This window comes from Prionailurus bengalensis, chromosome B3 (genome assembly GCF_016509475.1).
Source record: "Prionailurus bengalensis isolate Pbe53 chromosome B3, Fcat_Pben_1.1_paternal_pri, whole genome shotgun sequence".
Taxonomy (NCBI): Eukaryota; Metazoa; Chordata; class Mammalia; order Carnivora; family Felidae; genus Prionailurus; species Prionailurus bengalensis.
The window spans coordinates 49445256-49463396 of record NC_057355.1 but is presented as its reverse complement, the minus strand read 5'-3'; the positions used below and the strand labels follow the sequence as shown (position 1 = coordinate 49463396).

Here is an 18141-nt window from a genome sequence, read left to right as displayed (position 1 = left end):
TGATTTTTCTAGGTGAAATTAAGTTAAAATTAACATTTTAAGCCCTACATAACTCTGGCTTTGTGGACTAAGTGCACTGTACTCAATTTAATGACAGCTATCCCCAAACCCTAATACCCTCTACCTTTCTCCCAAGGCAAAGCCCATTGCCTGTAAGTTTTGTGTGGTCACAAAGCCAATCCTAACAGCTAACAATTCAATACTACCTATTATGGGAGTGGCCTTGAAATGATTATTTTGCATATATTACCTGGATCCTCATAAAAAAATCCTGTAGTCATACTATCATTTCCATTTATTCAATGAAAAAACCAACACACAGGTTGAGCATCACTCAAGTAACTTCTACAGTCCTCTCTTATAGCAATCACTGGGACTTAAGACAGTATCTGAAGCTCCAGATAAATCCCTTCTACACATAGGCACTTCCATGACTACAAAACACTGCCTACTCCATCTATGTGATAAGAAGGCAAGTTACCTAAAAATTCTTCCAACTAGAAAAGAAGAGTGCTACTTCGTGGAATGTTAGGAAAGAGGCCAGTCCTTATGGAACTTATTTCTATAACATAAACATCTTTCAAGGTTTTCTATTTTTAAGAAGTAAGACTTAATGAGTTTAAGTAAATTCTACTCCCAGGGTGGAGCTCAAACTCACAACCCCAGCATCAAGAGTTGCCAAGTGTCCCTTAATGAGTTTTTTCTGCTATCCTACAAGGTTTTATAAGGCAAATGTGTAAGCAAATTCTTTTCTATGACTTCCAAAGTTATATTACCCTTAAACAATTGAAGAATACATAAGTTCTATGAAGCAAAGGTCAGGAAAATTTTATGCTTTTGTGTTACACTAACTGCCCAGCAGAGGTCTCAATCAGACAAACAGAAGCAGCACTGTACCATACCACTTCTCAGGCAACATTTTAAAGGGACAACTCAGTCACAGAACCGTACTTAGCTGCAGAGGAGGGAAGGGGAGAAACGGTGGCATCTGCATCCATACAGTTTATAAAGATATCTGGGATCTCAAAATACTATGAATTCCTGACAGGAAGAACTGATACTGCATCTCAAAGTTTAATAACAAAACACTTGTCTTTTCAGCTCAATTTCCCAAATTGGTGGTCTCAAGGTAGGAAATCTGACAGTATGTGATCTTACACATGTTGACTTTTTTTAAATTTTTTTAATGTTTATTTATTTTTGAGACAGAGCATGAGTGGGGGAGGGGCAGAGAGAGAGGGAGACACAGAATCTGAAGCAGGCTCCAGGTTCTGAGCTGTAAGCACAGAGCCTGACATAGGGTTCAACCCATGAACTGTGAGATCATGACCTGAGCAGAAGTGGGATACTTAACCGACTGAGCCACCTGGGCACCCCTTAAACATGTTGATATTAAAACAAACATAAATCTAGTATGGAGTACAAACTTCAAGTAATTTAACAAATGTCTTTGAGTTCATATATCATTTCCCCTAATTGTTTTATCAATAATGTTGTCTACCAATGACCCATATTTAACAAATAACACAAGGGCAAAAATCACACTGGAATTCAGATCTTTGTCCTGAACACTTTGTCCAGTGATCACTTTTTCACTAATACTGAAGTAAAAATTTAGCCATTACTTTATAATTTTATAACCCTAAGATTATAATTTATTCTAAGTTCTGTCCTTAAAAATGTGAAGTGAGTTACTTAATATCCTTAAAGTTGCAAAAAATGTAGAAATATGAAAACATTATTCAGTATATATCTTTCTTTAATTGTATTTCCTACCTCAGTAGTATGTGGGAGTTATTTTCTTCCTGCTAACGAATAGTTTTTTAGTAGCTTTTAAACAAAAAATATGAAGTTAGGTCCAAATAATAAACCGTAAATTCTATTATCCAAAAACAATTAGGAGCTTTTTAAATGGAACCACACAACATCCTAAAAGGCACTGGGATTCTTCCACTTTTAAACCACTGCTAAGCTGGAAAAAAAAAATCTGGCTCTATCAGGAATCTCTGAATTGAGTGTTCTCCAAAATGAAAGTATAGAGTACCATTTCAGGAAAAAGCTATTCAGCTCTCACCTCCAACATAATTAGGCTTCATATACTCTTCTAAGAAACCAAAACAAATACTGAAATCAAAATAAAAGATTACTTAAGGCTAATTATCATACATACAGGTTATTTTAGTTCCTTGTTTTAAGCCCCCTTGTATAATAATAAAGTAAAATTAATATTTTACTGCAAAGAAAATTTATGGCTAGGGATATGTAAAATATATTTTTGTCATTAGTTCTTCCATAAATACTGCATAGTGCCATTACCCAAATGGCAGGAACATTTTGTGCCTACACTTGACTTCTGTATTTACAAAGAGAAGTTGCATGACTTACATAAATGTAAGTATCAGTGAAGGTTTAACAATGGCAATGCAATCTAACATCCATAATATCTGATATTTTACAGACAGCAATGAGCAACGTAGAAGAGATGTATTTTTAAATACCTTTCATTTGAGTGACCTTATGTAAAATATAAAAGATCATTTAGAAGTTCCTGGTCTCCTAAGGAGATTTTCAAATGCACTTATAGAAATAGTGAGATCTTTAAGAAATATCTTCCATGTCCACATCCTGTTGTAATTTCTGCACCATTTTTTCTTCCAATTGCTTTCCTTTGCCTTTAAAAACAAATTAAAAAAAAATATCAATCCACTGTAACCTTGCAGAACTCTTACCAACATTTTATCTTACATGGTTTAAAATAGCCAATTCTAAGAAATTTAAGAATAGTAACCAAACCCACACAGGTCTTATGATATGTCATACATAAAATAAGCATTCCATACACATTTATTCATTTCACCCTAACATGCATTTTAAATATGAGAGAACACAGACCCAGAGACGGATAAAATTGTCCCAGATCACTCAGTAAGCCCAGTAAGCTCAAGAGAGAATTTGAACCCTGGCCCTCTGGCTCCAAGGTCTCTGTTCTTTATAGTGTACTTACCTACCCTAAGAGGGTTACCTAAAAAGTTACATAACAACAGTTGATTACTGTTGTTCTGGGTGTAAGTTCACATCGTCTATATGTGAAACAAATGCTCCAAGATTTTGCCTATTTTAATAAAAGTTGGTACAAAAATTAACTCGTTAAATACTTATCTATTCAACATACAGTTACAGAATTTGACCTTACTAAGGTTTCGACATGGAATCATTCAAAGGAATTAACTCTTGAACTAAATCTCACCAAAATTTCTCTCCCTTCAGGTAATCGGCATAAGTAAATCATATAACAGATGGTATTTGGTGCCAGCTGAGTGAAGACTGGTTTTCTAGCACCACAAAAGAAACTATGCACACAAACAACTGCCCAAATGAGTGACTATAGGCAAGTTATATAAACTTAAAGAGAAAGTTTTAATACAAACAGTAGTATCAGAACCCAGAAAGCTAAGGAACAGAAGTTCAGACTCAAAAGGCCTGGGCCTCTGTATTTATCCTAAGTTGCACAATTCCCATACCAACCAAAGTTGGAAAACCACTAATAAACACTACTATTTAATAAAAAGTATGAAATAGGCAAAAATCTATTAAATTAATACTCAAATATGACTAGCTTATGGAATACAAGATTTTTCTGAAGGGAAGAAAAACACCATTTGCAATAAATTAGAACTGGGCAATACAATGAATAAATTATATTTTTATAAATAAAGTCATATCATAAATGTGCTATTTACATGAAAAAATGCCCATAAAAAGTTGACTAGCACCCACTTAACCAGACCACAACAATCCTGACTCTTGATTTCTCTACTGAAAGAGAACTTCTGTGTAATACAGCACTTACCGGCAAGAGGGGCCCGGATAAGATGAATGTTTTGCTTGACTTCTTTGATGTCCTGAACTTTCTGTAATTCTTTATTTTTCTTTAATCTAGGACAAAACACATAAAAGCCAAAACTAGTTACTAAAATTTCTTTAAAAGACATTAACTCATAATTTATCAAAATAATTTTAGCCAGGAATTAGCAGTAAGAACTCAAAATTATTTTCTAGTTCCTAATTAGCTTAAGAAATTCTTACACTACCACTGGTTCATTGACTGTATCCCTAGTACTTAGGAATAAACTGGGGATTAATACATATTTGCTGAGTGAATGAAGAAATGTGATTGAAGAATTAAATGTCAGACATCAATGTCTATTATACAGATATAGTGCAAACCTCTCAAATGCTAAAGTACCTAGATCTTTTCTCCTCAAAAGAAATATTCTCTGTGCTCATTTTTCTGATCAGTAATACAAGAACACAAAACACATGTATGTGAGACAAACATGCTAACAGAGTAGTTCTCAAACATTTAGCTTTTGTTTCTATATCACTTTAACATTTTTTTAAAGCCAGAAAGCTGTCGGCACATGCTTTTCTATGACAAACTAAATAGTAATGTGATCAAAAACAAATGCTCCTGGGACACCTGGGGGGCTGTCTGTCAAGTGTCCTACTCTTAATCTCATGGTTCATGGGATCTAGCCCAGCGTGGGCTCTGCATTGATAGCATGGAGCCTGCTTGGGATTCTCGCTCTCCTCTCTCTACCCCTCCCCTGCTTACACGTGTAGACCCTCTCTCTTAAAAAAAAAAAAAAAAAAAAAAAAAATCCCTGCTCTAAAGAAATAGCCAATTCCAGGCCAGGGAAGTATAAGATGAGGCCACATCTTAGCCATCAATCAAGAAAGCACCCAAAGAAAGATGAGGAAATTCACAATGAAATGGGACCCTGCCTGAAGGGATGCCCAGTAGCCTATATGGAGCACTTACAACATCAAAATAATGACAAAGAATTATCACCCCTTGAATACCAGAAGAATCAATGAATACACACAGATACATGAATAAATAAAGGAATACATTTTGAAACTGGAAAAGGGAAAAGCTCCTATTTTATATGAGAAAGGCAACTAATAAAAGAAAAAATTACTGAACCAGGTACCAGTTTGAGGAACTGTGCAGAGGGTCAATGTATTTCCCCTAAGATATGTACTGATCAAAAAGAAAGAGCAGAGCTTTTCAATGAAGTGGAAAAAACTGCCAGACACCCCCTTAACCAAGTGATCAATCACTTGAAACAATATGTGGCTCCTGCTATGTGTGTCCTTCTTATGTATCATCATTTCTATGATACTCTGGCCAAAAGTACCTAACCTGAATCTAATCATGAGAAAAACATAAGATAAACACAAACTGAGGAACATTCTATAATATAACTGACCTGTATTCTTCAAAAATGTCAATGTCATTTAAGATGAGAAGCTGTCCAAACTAAAGGAGCTTCAGGAGATAGGACCACTAAATGCAATGCAAGATCCAGGGTTTTCTGTTGCTACTGGAACTGGTGAAATTTAAATAAGGTTTGTAGGTTATATAACCATATCATTCAATGTTAATTTTCTGATTTGGGTAATTATATGATAGGTATCTAAGAACATGTTCTTATTTTTAGAATATATACATAGATCAGAAAAAGGGTATCATGTCTTCAACTTACATAGAGACAAGGACAGAGTGAATGTGGCAAAATGCTACCAGAATATACAAGAGTTCTTTATACTATTCTTGCAAGTTTTCTGAAGTTATGTGAAAAAAATTTCTCTGGATTTCTACTAGTAATTATTTTTCCAAGAGTTACTCTACACATGTTCATACCTGTTCATTATAAATTTAGCTTGGCGTTTCTGTTTGATCTCTTCAACTCTCTTCATTGCATCAACTACAAAAAATAAGAGTTACATATTTTTGCACATTCAAGCAAGAGCTTTAATAATCACTTTATTCTGACTTAGAAATGGCTTAAATGAAACCCTCATTGCACAAACAATCCCTACTAAAATAGCTAAAGAAGGTAGGTACTCTTAGAGTTAACAGTGTTGTCAGCTATCTTTCACAAATACAGCTCTAATTTTTATTTTACAAAAGTCTTTACTGCTACTAAATTTTCCTTCTACTTTAAACCAGCCCAAACTTTAAGAATTTGGATTAAGGGCAACAAATCTCACTCTTACCTTGTCCTCTCCGTTTAAAAAAAAAAAAAAAGAAAAAAGGCACCATTCTGGTAATAAATACTACTTTTTCCTCTAAGTGCCTGGGATATGATCTGCACATGATGAATACTGGTAGAATGAACCAATCAATTTGCCATGTTCCCAACCCCTAAAATCCAATAGTTTTGGGAAATGTGTAGAGGGGCTAAATCCAACTATGCTCTACAATCTACATTAGCACTAAGATTAAGACAAACCATACATGTAATTTTACATTTTCTAGCAGCCACATTTAAAAAGTCAAAATCTAGTGATGTATCTTATTTTATCCAATATATCCAAAATACTGTCATTTCAACATAATACAAAAATTACTGAGGAATTTTATGCTTGTTTTCATATAAAGTCTTCAAAAACCATGTATTTTACATTTACAGCAAATCTCAGGGCACCTGGGTGACTCAGTCAGTTAAAAGCATCCCACTTCGATTCGGTAATGATCTCACAGTTCATGATCTCACAGTTCATGAATTCAAGCCCCGCATCAGGCTCTGTGCTGATAGCTCAGAGCCAGGACCCTGCTTCAAAATCTGTGTCTCTCTGCCCCTCTCCTGCTCATGCTCTGTCTCAAAAATAAATGTTAAGAAAAAAAAATTTTTTTTTTTTAATTTACAGCAAATCTCTATTCAGAATAGCCACATTTTAAGTGTACCCCTGTGGTCAGTGGCCGCCAGACTGGGCAACACCCTCCCAATCTAACTTCTTCTATTCTGTGGATCTGAAGAATAGCAGGATATTCAAGTAATCTTAAAACATCATCAATATACTTTAACTATAAAGGAAAAAATACAGGGAAAAAACCTGTCAGATGCCACCTTAAACAATGATCAAAGTTAACACAGCCAGTAATAAGACCAATGGACAGCAGGAGGTAGCTCCTAATAGGATACAACGATAAGAACTCAGCATCCCATCTATGGTATTCCAGCCAAACATCCATTACCCAAATCTAACACTGAGATCAGTGCACATGGGTGGCTCAGTTAAGCATCCAACTTCAGCTCATGTCATGATCTCACAGTTTGTGGGTTCAAGCCCCACATTGGGCTCTGTGCTGACAACTCAGAACCTAGAACCTGCTTCAGATTCTAGGTCTCCCTCTCTCTTGCCCCTCCCCCACTCATTTTCTCTCTCTCCCCCAAAAATAAACATTAAAAAAATTTTTTAAATCTGTCAGTATCATAAAATATAAAAACTTGGGAACTGTTTCAAATTCAAAGAGAGCAAAGAGACATGACCTGTACTATTCCTCCACAGGTCTAAGATTAAATGATAATACTGTACCAATGTTAATTTCTTAATTTTAAAAACTATGCTATGGTTATTTACAAGAATGTTCTATTTTTCAGGAAATACTCTTTCTACTAAACTACTTATGGATAAAAACATTATATATGCAACTTAAAAACTTCCAAATATTATAAAAGGAAAATGAAGGACAGAATGGTAAATTTAATAACATTTGAGGAATCAAAGATGAAGGATATCAGAATTCTGCAGCTTTTCTGTTCAGTCTAAAAATATGTCAAAATAAAATCATTTAAGTGTATTCTGGGGACCAGCCAACATTGATACCACCTGAAAGCATGTCAGAAATGCAGAATCTTAAGTCCCACCGAGACATGCTATATCGCAATCTGCATTTTAACAAGATCCCCCAAAGGTCTCACGGAGCCACTGGTATTAAGATAATGTCTACATGAATAATCTAAGACAAAGTCAACTTTAAATCTGTTCATGCTAAATATGTAACTTTTTTCTTTCTTTACTTTCAACAAAAATATGGCCAAATTCTGGTACTCAAAAGTATTTCTATACCTTAAAGTTACTCAGAAGGGAAATAAACAGCAGTGGCAGGTAGGGGCACCTGGGTGGTGCAATCGGCTAAGCGTCCAACTCCATTTCATCTCAGGTCACGATCTCAGGGTTCATGAGAACAAGCCCTACTTCAGGCTCTGGGCTGACAGCCTGCTTGGGATTCTCTCTGCCTCTCCCCCTACACACACATGCGTGCTTTCTTTCTCTCAAAATAAGTAAACTTTTCAAAAAAGTGGCAGGTAAATGCTCTCCAAAGAATAAGACACTACCTTTCCAAATATTGCAGAAGACTGGAAAATTTTTAATGTAAGAAACACCTGATATTTTTTTTAATGTTTATTTTTTTGAGAGAACAAGAGACAGAGAATGAGCAGGGGAAGGGCATAGAGAAAGAGACACAGAATCCAAAGCAGCCTCCAGGCTCTGAGCTATCAGCACAGAGCCTGACATGGGGCTAGACTCATGAACAGCAAGATCATGACCTGAGCCAAAGTCGAACACTTAACCAACTGAGCCACCCAGGTGCCCCAGGAAACACCTGATATTAAAATTGACCTGCAACACAAAGACCTGAAGGATAAAATACTAACTTTTCTTCCTAGGATTCTTGTTTTTGAAGTTCTCCTGCTGTTTCTGTGGACACCAGCATCTTAACAAAAGTTGCTCAGTCCACACCTTTCCACAATTCAAAAACGTAAGCAATGAATATAAAATTGCCAACAGATTAGCTTCAGACCTGATGATACTGAAATTGAGGGTGTGGGAAATCAACAAACCTTTTAGAAGGGTAACATTTTTTTGGAATACTACTAAAAGTTTTTATTAACTGTGCAGTAGGAAATAGTTTTAAGTTCCAAAAGACTCATACTGTCTACTGACAAAGTTTTCTACGAAAAGTCTACTTTTAGGATCTCAAAAGGAAAGGATAATAGAATCTATGCGGGGGGGAGGGACCCTCAATAGAGCACTGCTGCTTACAGAATTTACTTATGTAGGGGTGCCTGGGTGGCTCAGTCGGTTAAGCGTCCGACTTTCTCAGGTCATAATCTCATGATTCGTGGGTTCTGTACTGACAGCTCAGAGCCTGGAACCTGTTTCGGATTCTGCATGTCCCTCTCTCTCTGCCCCTCCCCTGCTCGCACTCTGTCTCTGTGTCTCAAAAATAAATAAAAAATTTTTTAAAAATTTACATATGTATAAATAAGTGGGGCAGTGACTGATAACATACGAACCAGTTACTGTGTAAGAGAAACAATAAAATAGGAATACTCAGTGAAGTGCATCAGAAGGGCAGGGACTATATGTGCCCTGTCCATCTTTGTATGCAAGACTAAGTACTTATTGTTAAAATACATGAAGTCTTACGATACACAATTGTATCTTTCAGGAACAGTGTTAATAACAGGAAACCAGCACAGAGGGTCATAGTAACTGAATATCCACAGACGACTAAAATATTCACCTGTTTCAACATCAAACTGAATCTCCACCAAGTAATAGTTATAAAATATGTAAAAATGATCTGGAGCTGCTATCCTCAAATAGTAACAAAGAAAATAAAGTCCAAAATTAAATAAAATTCATTGGGATATAAAAATGCTTTCAGACCTTCTAATAACATCTCTGACAAGTTTGTCTTTTAGAATCATTTTAAGAATTCTTACCAAAAATTTGTAATAATGCGTGGTGATGGATACCAACTAGACTTTGTCATTTCACAATATATATAAGTATCAAATCATTATTACACTGTATACCTGAAACTAATATGTTCTATGTCATTTATACCTCAATTTAAAAAAAGAATCCCATTAATCTCTTTAGAAATCCTTGAGTTTAAATCAGCATTATTTCCTTATCAAATAAACCCAGTATATTCAACTGCTTTCCAGAAATTAACTCTTCCTCTAATTGCAAAACAGAGGGAAAGACCTTATTTAAAAGAAACAAAACACCAAGATTATGTGGAAAGGCAATTCCAAAACTGGAGTCTAAATTCTTCACATAGTCCAGAAAGATAAAGTTTTAGAGAGTGTCAAATACTACTACAAAGGCCCCAATTTTTCAATTCCTCCCCTGAAGTGTTGTGACTGGGCAAAAGGTGATGAAAAGGATGCCCTGACTATGATCCATTCAAGACTGATAAAGTCTACAGGACCCCAAGCCCTGGAGACTTCTAAATAACAAACCAACTATATCACCTCCACACCCAAGACTATATAAATGGCTAAAAAACACGTAAGACAGGCATGGGGAGAAGAAAAGTCAGGGACAAGGACCTCAAACATATGCAAAGGGCCATCTACAAGCTAACTTAAGGAATTTAGTTTTACTACATATGGGTTGTTTTTTTTTCACTAAAGTCTCTGCCTACTTCAGGAAAAAGAGGGAAAAAAAAAAGACAAGGACTAGTTACCACTGCTTTTAACTTCAGCAGCCTATGGCTCCACTTATACCTAAGTCATGCACTTAGAAGTTCTGTTAGAAAATGTAATTATCACCTTAGGTCCTACACTTTTTAATTTTACAGAAGCATTACATTTTATAAAGTATACCGAATGTTTATATCCCTAAATTATCTAAACTTATAAAGTGTGTTAGGTTGGGGCACCTGGGTGGCTCAGTCAGCTAAGCATCTGCCTCTTGATTTTGGTCAGGTTTGATCTCACAGTTCGTAAGTTCAAGCCCCACATCAGGCTCTGTACTGACAGTGCAGAGGCTGCTTGGGATCCTCTCTCTCTCTCTGCCCCTTTCCCCACTCAAGTGCACACAGCATGTGCACGCTCTCTCAAAATAAATGAAAAAAAAAGTGTTAACTTTTGTGTATATTTTAACTATGCCACACTCACCCCAAAAAAGTATTCTCCACTTCTATTTTTTCTCAGATTTTTAGGTATTTTTATATCTGTGTAGGCACTTCAAATCATATCTAATAATTACATTATTTTTATAATGCATATATCAGCCAATTCTGAAAAGGATTTGGGGCAGTTTATAACAAAAGATGCAAGTACAACAGAACTAGTAAAACAAAGATAAAGAATAAAAGCTAATCAATGAAAACATTTAAGCAACATAAAACATTAAATTCAAGGTAATATCCCAAACAAGTCTCTAAAATTCCCGGTATTCCTTTGTGACTTACTAGTTTTATTCCATAGCTCTCGCTGGTATTTAACAGGTTCATTTCTACGTTTTTCAAATTCAAATGAATTATCCTGTAAGAGAGGGAAAAATAATGGTTTTAAGGGAGATACAGAGGAAGCATTACTTAAAACTTTATTCTCCTTTTCACAAGGGTTCCAACCATGTGACACATATTTCAAACCATGGACACATATTAAGATTTCCCCAGGGTGGCCCCAGCAAACCCAAGTTTTCATACTTTTTCTCCTTTTCACACCAGATGTATAAGACAGCCCTACTGAAAATACCAATCTGTATACAAGTGATTCTTAAGAGGACATCGGGAGGAAGGTATTAGCCCTATCCTTCAGAGGGGCATATAACAATCAAGGAGATTATAAAAAAACTGAAGAGGCCTCCCTAATTTCCAGTTCCTAGATGAGACTCACAGGCAGAAAACTTTCTATGAGGCTGAACCATATGAATTACTACTTTTCAAAGATCAAAATGAGTCAAACACTGAGAATTTCATATGGTTCAACCTAAAAACCTATCATGTATGTTCATATATCTCAATGCTTACATACCTTTGTTATAGCATAAAGCTATATAACTACACATCTTCATATAGCATATGAACACTTAGATACCTTTGTTATAGCATAAAGCTATATAACTACACATCTTCAAATAAATGTGGTGCTACTCTGCATGACATAATTCTCTCCCAGAAATTCTTCAGGTGCCCTTTAAATGTACTTGGTATTTTGACAGTTAATAATCCTATTTACCTTAAAACATGAGAAACAATTTTAGAAAAGCTATAGTTCTCTTAGAAAAACTATAGGTATGTTTCTTAGTTTTCAAATTTATGTGAGATAGGCACATGGAACAGCATAACTCTGTATTTACCTATTTATATACACGTGACCTACTCAGTCACAATAACCTCAGCAAAGACAAGGTAACTGGTCACCAGCAGATGACTGTGACTGGCATCCTTTCTTCACTCATGCAGTTGTCACTTGCACTTGAAGTGCTAAGTTTATTCTCATCCATACCAGAAATCATTTTTGTGACAATAATTGTGATTTGGCTTTGCATCTTGTCAAAATACATTCTCCTCATTCATGGAAAACGAGGAGTATTAAGGAAGCCAGGAAAAGGCTTCACTGCAATTGCTTAGACACTGCCCTTAAGGAGTAGAGAGGTGGGAAAGTCAAACAAGGAGGGAAGGAACAGTTTAAAGGTCTTCCTCCCTCAAAGGAGGCTTATGCAGCAGCTTTCACCTCCTCCTTTACATGGGTCATACATGAACTAGCTTCACCAAGCCCTTATACCAACTCAGTACCAACAACCTGATGATGGCTGACTCATGCATGATATTCTCTCACCCTTGACTATCCACTATTCCTCCTTCTACCAACACCATTACCTAATTTCTCTGTTCTCGAAGTCCTGTAAGGAAATCCAGAAACTGATAAATGAGTCTACTACAAATCTTATCAGAACCCTTAATGTTGGTGATGAATCCTTTAATTAATCTCTTGGCTTTGTCTCAAAATCCTTGAGTAGCAATTTTCAACTTCACCTCAATCTATTTAAATGATTTTCCCTTTTGTTTGCAGGAGCTAAAAAATGGTTTTCTGAGAACAAGGAAAATCACGTCCAAAAAATGAATTAGGAATTTTTTTCCTTTTCAAAATTCTACTGATTTATCGTTTTTAGGATCATGTGAGAATTAGATTATTATCAGAACCAAACCCAAATAAATCACTTACCAATTCTCATCACAGGAAGCCTTGTTATAGTTAATTAAATTATATGCCCTCCCCTGTAAAAGTTAAATTTTAAAAACCGTAAAAATTCCATTGAAAGCTAACTATACTCACCACTGTAAGCTCTTTACCAGCTGCTTTACGGAATGCTTTAGTCCACCTGACCTTGCGAGGATTGCGCTTCTTTTTAAAGTTTTTATGACACTTGGATTTACAGAATCTGAACACCTATAAGAAAAGTTAAAATAGTGGAAAGTCAACATTACGATTTTTTCTAACGTAGGATGTTACCCCTGCCCAGACAAAATATACTGCAAAGTCTGAAAAATGACAATGGTTGTACTCACAATTTCTTCTTACAACACCACTTAGAAATACATGTAAACATGTAAGATTAAATGTAAATTGAACTATTTTTTGACTAAAACCTGACTATCAAATATCACAGCTAAAGGCTAAGGGCCCCCAAAATAATATGGTAAAAAAACTACCAGTCATGTTTATAGATTAACAGTAAAACTTTACAGTCATCTTAAATAAAAAATGGTATTTGCAAGGAAAGTCACTTATTTAAATCCCTGCCCACTTAACAATAATTCTCAAAATTCACTTTCTATATACCTCAATGCGGGAGGTGGGGGTAGTTTCAAACAACTCCTGTGAATCCCTTTTTGTTCTTTCCATCCTTTTTGTTAAAAGCACAAAATAATTTCAAAAAAGCAACTAACAACGGCTACAGATTTGTTTTATAAAATATGTATTCATAGTAGGAAATTCTTCAATACTCTAGTTCTCCACCTTCATCCCAGACGATATTATCCTTTAACAGTGCTAACTTAAAGTTTAATGATGCTTCAATATGCCCGTGAAATGGCTAATTAGGACTCATTATAAGTCTAAAATGCGTATTTTGTTACTTTGCAATGTCTCCAAACACAATGCAATTTGTATGTGTACAGGAAATGTGAGAAGCAAAAGTACTACTTAGGAGTATATGGATCTTGGCAAATAAAATTAAGGTGAATCATCACACCTAGAAGATGTGACCTATCTTCTAGGTCTAATTAAGTATTAAAAAGGTCAAAATGAAGTATAAACATTTCAAATTTTGTGTATATATCACAAACCTGGATATATATCACAAGCCAAAATACTTTTCTTTTTTTTAATCTTTATTTATTTTTGAGAGAGAGAGCGCAAGCCGGGAAGGAACAGAGAAGGAGACACAGAATCTGAAGCAGGCTCCAGGCTCCAAGCTGTCAGCACAGAGCCCAAAGCGGGGCTCAAACTCATGAACCAAGAGATCATGACCTGAGCCAAAGTCGGATGCTTAACTAACTGAGCCCCCCAGGCGCCCCACCAAAATACTTTTTATTTTATGTACACTTTGTTCTATGGGGAAATTCAAGCAGGTCCCTATATACACTAGAACACAGTTTTCTTAGAAATAGTCAATACTAGGGTCGTCTGGGTGGCTCAGTCAGTTGGGCATTCAACTCTTGATTTCGGCTCAGGTCAGGATCCCAGGGTCATGTGATGGAGTTCCACACTGGGACCGAGCATGGTGACTGCTGGGATATTCTTTCTTTCTCTCTCTCACTCTGTGTGTGTGTGTGTGTGTGTGTGTGTGTGTGTTCCTCTGTTCCTCCCTGTCCCCTCCTGGCCCTCCCTCTCTCCCTCCCTCTCAACAACAACAAAAAAAAAAAAAAAAAAAAAAAAGCCAATACTAGTTTAATCTGATCTGGGTCAGTACCTCCTGGAGAGCCCTCTCCTAAGAGACATGGGTCAAAACATGCCTGTATTATTGAACAAGTTTCAAAGCAAGTAGAAATCTAAGAATACAATGGATCTCCTGGAGTACCCCACCATGAATTCATATCAGTAATTTTGTATTTTTAGCCCAAAGGACTATTGCCTTTTATAGTAAAAGCCTCCTACATTTAATGCCTACTAGATAACTCCTAGACAAGTCCCCATTTCTGAGATACACCTAATGAGAGGTTTGAACTTGTCCTGGATCTCCTCAATTCCAAACTGAGCCAATGGAAAGTTATACATAGAGAAGTCTATTTGAACTCTGTATCTAATAGATGTTAACTGAAAAGCACGATAAAGTACCTGAAAAGACTGGAATCAATGAAGCTACGAAGGGAATTCAACCAACAAATAAGAAAGATCTACTATGTGTCTGATATTACCAGGTACTAGGGATACAAGAATAATTAAAACATCATACTCTATCTTGAGAAGGTTAGGACAGCACTGTAATAAAGTCTCACTTTACAATGAAGAGATTGAGATCAGGGTAGGGCATAAACAATGGGATAAAACTATATACAATGGTCATACGTAAGTAAAATGGAAATATAAAAAAAGGAAGTGGTGGGTAAGTGGTGGATGGATTGTGAGGCAAAGCTTCATAGGCTCAAGTTTCCCTCTTAAGCTAGTCCTCTATCATCCTCAGTCTTCAACATGCAGATTAAATGATCTAATACCTCAGCTTCAAAGTTCTTCAACTCTTAAACTCCACTGACTGAATACTTATTAAGCACTCATTAAGGGTGCATGTATTTTTTATGTTTGAAAAGTATATAAAAATATGGAATATTAACACTAATTGTACCCTTAAGAAAATACCTAAGAAGCATAAGAGGGGAGGTCTCTATGAAAAACAGTCCCAGGGAGCCTGGGTGGCTCAAGTCGGTTGGGCCTCCAACTTCAGCTCAGGTCATGATCTCACTGCTCATGGGTTTGACCCCCACATCAGGCTTGGTGCTGTTATCTCGGAGCCTGGAGCCTGCTTCGGATTCTGTGTCTTCCTCTCTCCCCCTCCCCCATTCACACCTCTCTCTCTCTCAAAAATACACAAACATTAAAGAAGGAAAGAAGGAAGAGAGGAAAGAGGAAGGAAGGAAGGAAGGTATGAAGGAAGGAAGGAAGGAAGGAAGGAAGGAAGGAAGGAAGGAAGGAAGGAAGGAAGAACAGTCCCAAAAGCTAAGAGAAAAAAGGCAGAAAACCTATGAGGAAGCTATAAAAGTAACAAGTGCCTAATACGAAACCAGAGTGGGAGGCCAAAAAGAAAGCAAAGACCACTAAACTTTGCAAAGCCAGGTTAAGACTTGGTAACTAGACTTGGTAACTAGATTAAAAAAAGGTAAAAGGTTCAAAGATGACTCTCACATTTCTAGCAAAACTGTCTAGGCATAGGACAGTAGTATTAAATGAGAAAGCAAAAAAGATGTGAATTAGGAACTCTCAGTAACCTCACTGGTACAAACAGGATTTCCCTATCCAGTGGAAAATTCAGACTAGAGCAAAGAAGGTACAGATTTGGACATCATAAACACAGAAAGAACGAGATTCCTATCTTCCTTAGTGCTTCAGGGCCTCTGAATCTTATATCCCCAGCCAACTCTGTTCTTGTCTTCCCTAGAGTAAGCTGGCTCGCAGCCAATTCAATACTGTCCTTGCTAGCAATACAGACTTCATCACCATGAACTTCCACTGTGTCTGCCAAATCAACACACAACTCTAGATAGCTCCCATGGTCTTTTGTTCTCATTCCTATACCCACCCGATAAGCCCTGCGGGGCAAAAACCGTAAAATTATAATGACCAGATAATCTACAAAGCCATATTGCCCACTCTGAATTAAACGCCAACCTAACGATCATCAAGTTAGTTTCTATAAATTTTTTATCATGTTCCTGAGAGCAGATATTCAAAATCTTCTACACGTTCTTTCAAGTTCCCAAACCTAGTTTTGGTCCCACACTCTCAGCAAAAACCCCTTGATCCTAATTAATGACGTCAATATCTTCCATCTATAATAGATACAAGGTGATGAAGCAGAAAGTGTAATTCCTTAGCATAACAAAGTCACCTGTTAAAATATAAAGTCCTAGATCCAAATGCTGAGAAATAATGTTAGAGGAAAGAGATTCGTTCTGATATAAGAAAGCAAATTCATGTATTATTCACAAAGTCTTTCACAACCAGGTCTCATAATTATGTTTGTATTTTATGTTTATAGATATATCTTCTTATGTAGACTTACATATATGTGTATTTATAGCCTTACCCCAGGCCTGGATCACCATTTACAAGTCACTTCCCTAAAGACATTGCTTCGCTGTGCCTCTCTTCAGCTGTTCACTCTTCCACCACCTAGAATTCCCTCTTCTCACTTTTTTATGCAACATTCAAGATCCAAGATAAATGTCTTTCTGAGCCTTTTCAAATACGACCTTCCCCAACTCACCTCCAGCAACTTCGTAATACATAACTACTACTAGGCCATATGCAGCATTTCTATAGTGTTACGGACACTCCCAACTCTTATTCTTCTCTAGGGGCATAGACCCTAGCAATGATGCTTGACTGGCCATACATTCAACAAAGTTTACTTAATTCAAGAACTCCACCCAGGTACAAGAGTGACGAAACACCCACACACACCCCCAAACTACATCCGGCGCTGTCTAAAATAACTCGGGGACCTCACCGCAGCCAGCCTCGGTCAAGGGTGGCCTGGTGTCCAGCTCGGTTCAGGACACCAGGAAGGAGAAACTCCGCAAGCGGGAGGTCGAGGCCGGAGGTCCTCCCAAAATCATCCCCTTGTGAGGGCAGCGCGGAAAACGCGAGCCAAACGCCCCAGGTGCAAAGGAACCACGCGCTGAAGCGGCGCTCCTCACGCCCGCGGGAGCGTCGCACAGCGCGCGCCAGTCTTGGCGACCTCACCTTGCAATCGTTGCGGACAAACATCATGCCGTGGCCGGGGTAAATGGGCCCCGAACAGAAATAACACTTCTCAATACGCATGTTGAAACCGCGTGAGCTCTCACAGACGAAACGCCGAACTCGAGCGGAAGTGACGCAGCCCGTCACAGGAAGTGGTTCTGTTTAGTACCCGACCCCGGAAATAGTGAGCATGCGTCGGCCCTGAGGGCCCTGGGAAGCCGTCCGAACGTGACAGCGCCTCTCAGCGGCAGCGCGAGCAAAAGCGCTGCCGTTTTGCGCAGGCGCAGAGCTGCAAAGTCGGCTTGGCAGCCTTCACTGTGGGAGGTGGAACGCGGCGGTACGCCGCCATAGAAACCTGTTCTCACAGCGGGTGGTTTTCCTCTCTACCATACCCTGTAACGTCAGCATTTACTCCTATCTTATGTGATTTGTTCTTTGTCCCTGGCCGACTCTCCACACACTGGGATGTCTTTAGGAACTCCTTAACACTGGGGCACTGCCTGCCCCAGACCTGCCACTGACTGGCGTCCCCAGAGTACTTGCGCTGTGGCAGAGAGAACCTGCGGCCTCAACGCTA

General features: G+C 37.5%; 1 protein-coding gene across 1 annotated transcript; it reads right to left on the bottom strand.

Annotated features, from left to right (window-relative positions):
• Positions 1–280: 280 nt before the first annotated feature.
• RSL24D1 (ribosomal L24 domain containing 1) lies at positions 281–17746 on the bottom strand. Its single transcript, XM_043555382.1, has 6 exons — positions 17565–17746; positions 12939–13052; positions 11066–11138; positions 5708–5771; positions 3851–3936; positions 281–2672 (listed from the first exon to the last, which is right to left on the bottom strand). Exons 1-6 carry the CDS (start codon positions 17643–17645, stop codon positions 2599–2601), a joined length of 492 nt encoding a protein of 163 aa, XP_043411317.1. The 5' UTR covers positions 17646–17746; the 3' UTR covers positions 281–2598.
• Positions 17747–18141: the final 395 nt, after the last annotated feature.

What these genes read in the sequence shown, in the direction of transcription:
- RSL24D1 (XM_043555382.1), bottom strand. Translation starts at nt 17,645, where the DNA reads ATGCGTATTGAGAAGTGTTATTTCTGTTCGGGGCCCATTTACCCCGGC. An exon ending in CTGGTAAAGAGCTTACAGTG is followed by an intron (nt 11,139 to 12,938) that starts GTGAGTATAGTT and finishes CCTCTCTTACAG; the next exon opens with GATAATTCATTTGAATTTGA. An exon ending in AGAGCTATGGAATAAAACTA is followed by an intron (nt 5,772 to 11,065) that starts GTAAGTCACAAA and finishes TATTTTTTGTAG; the next exon opens with TTGATGCAATGAAGAGAGTT.